At 36.0% G+C, this 7,482-nt stretch overlaps 1 protein-coding gene across 1 annotated transcript in view; it reads left to right on the forward strand.

Annotated features, from left to right (window-relative positions):
• The window catches only part of NAALADL2 (N-acetylated alpha-linked acidic dipeptidase like 2), an 826,538-nt gene that overhangs the window by 190,203 nt on the left and 628,853 nt on the right, over positions 1–7,482 (forward strand). The window contains 2 exon segments of the mRNA XM_012559589.1: positions 6,582–6,719; positions 6,890–6,938. Coding sequence (XP_012415043.1) covers positions 6,582–6,719; positions 6,890–6,938 — 187 coding nt within the window.

Consider the following 7,482-nt stretch of genomic DNA (forward strand, 5'->3'; position numbering starts at 1 on the left):
TAGAGCGCCCTTTTGCCGGAACTCCTGAAATGCAAGTTTTAAAGCAAAGATAGTTGAATTCAACTAAGTGGTTAAAGCGCAGTGTTTTCCCCCTCTTCATCAGGACAGACACTGAATTTCTATTGAGAAAGCTTTTGGAAACAGACTTTTAATTTGCCTAAAGTTATTTCTAAAGAGTCAAAATCTCTATAATTGTTATTTGAAGGAAAATTCTAGATCTGTGTTTTTATTTTTATTTCTGATTTGATTTAAAACATACCTCTTGCAAAGCTAAGTGATGATGTAACTTCCTCAGCAAGCTTAATTTATATTTTAAATTCCATAAGATACTAATATTTAAATATGTAGTTTACTTAATTAGACTTATTTCACTAGGTGCTAAAAATTCAATCTTTTCAAAACTAGAGAGATCTATGAAAAAGTTGGTCCTTAAGTTTGTGTACTATCTTAATATACTAAATCCAACTGATTTTCGAAGCAGTAGAATTCTGTCTTATATTACTTTTACGGTCTCTAGACAGAGTTCTTTTGAATGAATTTGCAACTTCTTCAATATCTTAACCTTAATAAGTTGAATATCGTTTATTAAATAAAGGGGCCAGTGGTTATTAATGTTATGCATTATATTTTAATTTAATACTGAAACATTGACTGACTCATATAGAGTTTAACTAGCTGGATCTTACTAATATAACAATAAACATTCAACACTGAGCAAATATATACTCAGTGCTTCTTATATGCCACCCACTGGGGACACAGGGATAAATACGAAGGCTTTGTACCTTGCCCACCTTCAGCTGGCAGTCCAATAGGAGAAACTGACATCTAGGTAAGCAATTATAAAACTACACACCTCAATAAATCATAAGCTCAGCAACCTCTTCTATAAAATGGTCAGAAATATCTAGCAAATATGAATGTTCTGAAGATGGACTGAAAGCAATTAACATAATCTCCTTGGTAAAATGTCTCGTAGAGGGGACATAATAAATGGTTATGTTTTGATTTTATTATCCCTGTATATCATAAGAGCTCTGTACAGTTTAATGTTTATCTGTCCTCCACACAGACACACACACACACTCAATGTCCAATTTCCCAACACCTGGGGTTTCCTGTGCACCTCCTCATGCTGTTACCCACCTCTTGATTTTATCTGCTTCTTAGTCTCATCCTCTGCCCACTTTGCGAAGGCCTAGGCACAAACGTCAACCCCTGTTTCTAGTTTGTACCTGTTTTCTGTTTTCAACCATCTAGCAAAGTCTTAAGTAGCATTTAGCACACTAGCTATTGTCCCTTCTGATTGACTGAGGGTCCATTTAAATGATTAGTGCTTGTGCTACACAAGGTATTAAATATTTCAAATATCTCTCCTGCTTATGCCAACTCCTATCTAATTGGTCCAACTCCTATCTAATTGGTCTTGGGAAGCTAGCGTGCAATCTAGAGTACACGAGGAGGGGTCTGAAAGGATCGTGATTGATTAGTTACGTCTGCTCAGGGAGTGGGCGGTGGGCGTCTTAGTTTTTATACTTCACTGTATGTGGTCTTTGGAATCCCTAGTGGCTAGTTGTTAAGAGCTATGGCTGCTAACCAAAAGGTCTGCAGTTTAAATCCACCAGGTGCTCCTTGGAAACCCTATGGGGCAGTTCTGCTCTGTCCTACAGGGTCGCTAGGAGTTAGAATCGACTCAACGGAAACGGGCTTGGTTTTTTTGGTATATGTGGTCTTCAGTATTACTTCTATGATGGTAAGCCTTTGCATGATAAAAAAAAAAAAAAGTATTAATTGTTTTCGTTTCAAAAATTCTAACAATCTCTGAATTTTGAACTCCATCAATACTTATGTGCCAATTATTTTAGAAAGAAAAGTAAACACAGATCATTCTGAGTTTACAAGTTTTTCATAAGCAGTAACACTTTAATCTGAGGCAGGTTAAAGATAGAATATATAAGTTTGTAGTAAATTTCTGAAGTGAAAACTTGTATTTAGAAGAATATTTCGTATCATAAAATTGTGTTTTATCAGTATCAGGACTGCTTGGATTTACCATATCTGACTTGAGTAGAAAATTAGTTTTAGTAGGAGCATACTTTTCAAACATTCTGTACATTCTTTCTTAGTCCCTCTTAGAGAAGAACTAAGAGGACTCAGAATGATTGATTTGGTTGAAAATGTCAATCCTGAAAAATCTCTAATTATTTCATAAGCATGAGTAATTTTTGCTACTTCAAGATGGAGGAGAAGCGCGGTGAAGACTTGTTTCCTGGGGTGGAGCCCAGGCCACCCCCTGGTAGATTGTCTCTTGGATGCTTCTCTGACCTCATTACCTTCAGGAATGCTCCATTTCTTTTATTTAACTGACTTCAGCGAAATAATTCTGCTTGTTTCTCTTACTCTCTTCTATGTTGTTTCTGATCAGCATAGACACTGCTCTCTATTCCTTTATAGACAGGAGTTCAGTTTTCCAAATCTTCTGTCTCTGAAGCAAACGTCTTGCCCATTTCATGATGTCTTTAGAATCTTTACTGCTGATGATACTGGACAGTCATTAAAAAAAGAGAGAGAGAGAAATGAGTACTTCCCAAGAGTCACAAAGTTTCGGTTACTATGTGGAAAGAATCTAGAAGTGATTTTTCTGCCTTTACAAAAACCCTTTTTGTTTCAAGAGGCATAGGGTGAGGGGTGTACTGAGTTTCTGCTCTTTGGATTTCCTAGCTGGTAATTATAAAACAGTTTTGCTTTGACCATTTTATATGTTTGACATTAGATTTCTTTCAGAGATAATGTTTCACCCTTACATAAAGTGTGAAAGCCATTAGCAAATGGCTTTCAGTCAAAGATTTATAGACCTTTTTTGTTATTTGTGATAGCTGTGTGTCCTCAGGAGTTACTACCTCCAGTGACCAAAAAAAAAAAAACAAACCTATTGCTGTTGAGTCGATTCCAACAGCTGTTGAGCCATTCTATAGGACAGAGTAGAACTGCCTTATAAGGTTTCCAAGGCTGTAATCTTAGGGAAGCAGACTGCCACATCTTTCTTCTGCCCTGCAGTGACAGTGACTGCAAAGTGTTCATTGCCCTTACTAATGAAATACACTCCTGGCCGAGGAAAACATTCACTTCATTCTCAAATTCCAATCATGTGATTTGGTTCTTTCACCTCGCTAAGCCTCATTTTCCCTGCCTATAAAATGATGATAATACAGGATTTCTATGCTGAGAAATGGAATATTATATGCACAAAGCCTGGCAGAGTCATTGATAATTGTTTGGTTAATAATTCCTTCTCTTTATATAGTCTACCACTGACAGTAGATAATTGCATTTTAATTTTTACTCTTAAAATATACCAATCTTCCTCTGTTTCTATGTGCCACATCCCTTTCTGTCACCATCTTAATACTTTATTTTTAACCAAATTATAAAATATTTTGTTTTCTATTTTTAATTGTTGTAGTATGTTCTTTTTTTTATATTGAAAATTAGTGTGTAAAACAAATAAAAATAAATGTAGAATTTTTTATTTTTCTCTCATGTAACAAAAAAAATCACAACAAAATAAGTTCCATTAAATTTCCACACCTCTCAATTACTGTCTCCTGTATTTCAGTGAAGTTCCTCAGTAGAAAAACTGTGGTGCACACGCAGTGAATAGAGCAGCCGGCACCTAGGTTCCTGCTCATTTGACATTTCTCAAGGGGACCAGTAAGATGTGACTTATTCTCTGGTATTTGGACGTAAATTGAACACCGCACCCCAACCAGTAGAATAGATGATATTCTAGGATGACAGAATAAATGCAATAAGAAGAGGTTCATTTTAGCAACGAAGAATGTGTAGGAAGAAATGGCTTGACATTTTATCATATCTTTGTATATTGATTTGTGCCTCAGAAAAATTCAATATGCTTTCTTGCAGCTATGATTTTCAGTTTGCTTGAGGGTAAATAGGAAAGACTTTCAGAAAGGAACTGGTTCAGAAGCATCTGTTGGAGGCAGTATATATATATATTTTATTATTGTCTGTCAAGCCATCAGAACATTGAGACCATGATTTTTAATACGTAGCCTCAAAGTGCGTATGCCAAAATAAATTGATAGAATGATGCTTGTGAATGAAGAATATTTTTGTGGAAAAAAGCTTCTTACATTTTAAAAGGCTTTAATCTATTGACGTGTTATTTATTGCAAATGAGTCGAAGAGCTGTTTAACTGAAATTGCCATTGTTGATTCAAACTATAGCTATTTTCCTACACTTTTTTTGATAACTGTCACATGTTTATGGTATCTAAACAATCCAAAGTCATTGCCTATGACCTCTCAAATTTCTCTACATATTTTGGAAACATGCCTACTAAGATAAGTAGATTCAAGCTCGTGCTATTTTCCAATTCCATAAATGCCTTTTTCATAGGAGTGTGTGCATGTGTGTGTTTGACTGACCTACATTTCTAGTATATAAGCAAACAAAAGGTCACAGACTTACCCACATCCTCTCAAACCAGTAAGGTTTTCTTTTCCCCTAAACCCTACTAAATATAAAAAATATGTTAGTAATTATAATCAATTGTGTAAGAAACCAAAAACAGCAAACACATTGGCATCAAATTCTGACCCATAGCGACCCTATAGGACAGAGTAGAACTACCCCATAGGGTTTCCAAGGTTGTAATCTTTATGGAAGCAGACTGCTACATCTTTCTCTTGCAGAGTGGCAGTGGGTTCGAACCACCTACCTTTTGGTTGGCAGCCGAGCGCTTTTACCACTGCACCAACATGTTTTAAGACGCTGCCACTGACTCACGGATAATTAGTAGCTTAGAAATTGCAATGAAAAATAGGAATTCTCTCATTTTTGCAAAGTGATAATTAATATTATGTGATCATTTATTTAATCAGGCCTTTAAAATCATACATCAACAGTTATTTATATGGTAATGGTATCAACAAACTCAAACAGGGTGTTAATAAGATACTGATCCAATCAAGTTTTAATAGGAACAAACTTGTAATCAAAAACTATTCTGACAGAAGTGTTTTTAAGAATTCAGTTTTCTTGGTGAAGCATTTTGAAAGTACAGCTTAACTTTTAAGAGATGTTGTATGAGATGTAATAATTTCTATTCAAAACAGATGAGCCAACAGCCTGTGCTAGACCTCTGGGTAAGAACACGTGTGTGTGGTGGGCATGCCACCAAGGATCTTTCCCTGTACTGGAAGCTAAAACTGACAATCAAATACTTCTACCAAGCAACCAGTCTCATGAGGGCTTTAAGAGAGACAGAAACACCTGACTCCAGGATTCAAAATAGAGAGAGTTCATATATAATTGGGCAATAGAGAAATAGAATTCATCAGGAAGGTGACATTTAAAATAAGCCTTAAAGTATTAGTAGAGTCTTGACAGAAGCAGATGAGTGTGATGGCTAAGGAAATATTTCATGCCAGAAATATTCCTTCTAAAAGGTAGATTGACCTATCTCGCAGTAATATTCAAGTGTTCTAGAGAAGGAGGTTTTTTTTTCACGTGAATCTTCTATGGGAAGCCTCTTGTATATAATAAGTTGAAATGCATTGGCTTTAACTGACAAAGATGGGGTATTGGCAATCTTAACTCCCCACCTCCATCTCTTTCACTCTTTGCCACTGCTAACTTCTCTTATCAGCACCTCTGTGAATATCTGCTGTAGTTTGAAGCAGCATATTTTGTATTATAATTGAATTTTATCACCAGAAAGCGTGACAACTATTATCTTAGTAATAGAAACTATAGAAAGTAAAGCTGAAAGGAAACTTCCTTGGCTAGTAGAAATATGTGTCTGATAGAACCTGTAGTTCAGTACTTTTCAAGGAGGAGGGAGGGGACAACTATCCCAAATCATTCCTTCGAGAATCTCCAGAAAGGCAGGGGATTTTTCCATTTAGTTAAACAGGGCTTTAAAGAATGAGCAATAATAATGTAGATACCTATGGAAAGTAGTAGGAAATGGTAGTTTGGGGCCATATTCTAAAGTCCTTGCTTGCCGGATCAGCCCATGTGGTTGTACAGGTTATAACTTGCACAGCCCCAGGGTTATCGTTCACAGCTTGATAGATGCACAGCCCGAGCAGCTGCACATTGCATGATGCTGGAACTAGAAGCAGGGCTTTTGTACTTAATTTGTATAACAATACAGGATTTTTACCTTTTTTTCAAGCCTGAGAACCATATGATCATTGTTAAACTTGAAGGAATTTAATCTTACAGTGCTGTATAAAGAGATCCAAATTCCAGAAACATGGATATAGGATATACCACACATGGGGGTCTGTTAGAGGAATAAACCGGAGCTGCTAATTTATACAGATTGGAGATGGTAAAGCTAAGATGGCTCTACAGCTTTTCCCCGAATGACCATAACAGTTGTACCTGATGAAAAGAAAAAGGTCATGTTTGTGGTGATTGGGACTGGTAAAGGTGGAATTATTTGTCCTTTGAACTTTTCAAATTATTATAAGTCCTTTTTTTTTTTCATGCTAAATGTGCAAATAGCTCTGCTTTCCCCTATAAGGTTGTACTATTCTGTCTTTTTCAGGCTGAAGTCATTGATGTGAATTATGGAACTGCAGATGATTTAAAAAGGATTCAAAAAATGAAAAATGTAACAAATCAGATTGCACTCCTGAAATTAGGAAAATTGCCGCTACTGTATAAGGTTGGTGAAATAGCTGTGGTTCTTTAGTGGGGAAATTGTTTGTTTGTTGGAGTTATATGCCTTTGTGAGTGTGGAGTGTGTGTGTGTGTGTGTGTGTGTGTGTGTGCAGAGTGAGAGACAAAGAGGCAAGGACTGTCACAGAAAGATGACTTTCAAAAAGTAGAATTTTCACTTAAGTTCTTTAAAAGGCAGGAATTGGTGTCCTTATTCTATAAGACAGGACATACCTTAAGCCAGGTATTGGTGAGTTTGTGGGACCTTGATAAAATTGGCATACTCTTCCTAGTAGTACCTATCTGGAATGCTAAAAATGAGAATCACAGTATCCTCCCCTTGTGACATATGTGAAACTTCTATTATCAAAACTGCCTAATTACCATGTGCTTTATGTTAGACTAGTATCTAGCTGATTTACACTTCTTAGTGATTGATTTTGTCAACTGTGTAACTTCACAGTTACTGACTGTGCTTGGGAATTTAATTAAAATATAATGTGCTAAGGAGAAGCAGAATTTTGATTTATTTCATTTAAATAGAAGTTTATTAACACTCATCCACTAGTTGCATTTACATAATTAAAGCATCTCAATCTGAGAGTCTGATAATGAGCTACTGCAATAGACAGCCACTACTGCTCATTCTGACTTCATTTTCTTTTTCTATTTAAAAAAATGGTCAGTGTGAGTATGTCACTGGAACTCCCTGTTCCTGAAGATATATTGGATTTCTCCTCATCTAGCTCTAAAGGAACTTTGCAAATTCCCAGGTCCAAAAATTTTTT

The sequence above is a fragment of the Trichechus manatus genome, unplaced genomic scaffold (genome assembly GCF_000243295.1).
Source record: "Trichechus manatus latirostris isolate Lorelei unplaced genomic scaffold, TriManLat1.0 scaffold00274, whole genome shotgun sequence".
Classification (NCBI taxonomy): domain Eukaryota; kingdom Metazoa; phylum Chordata; class Mammalia; order Sirenia; family Trichechidae; genus Trichechus; species Trichechus manatus.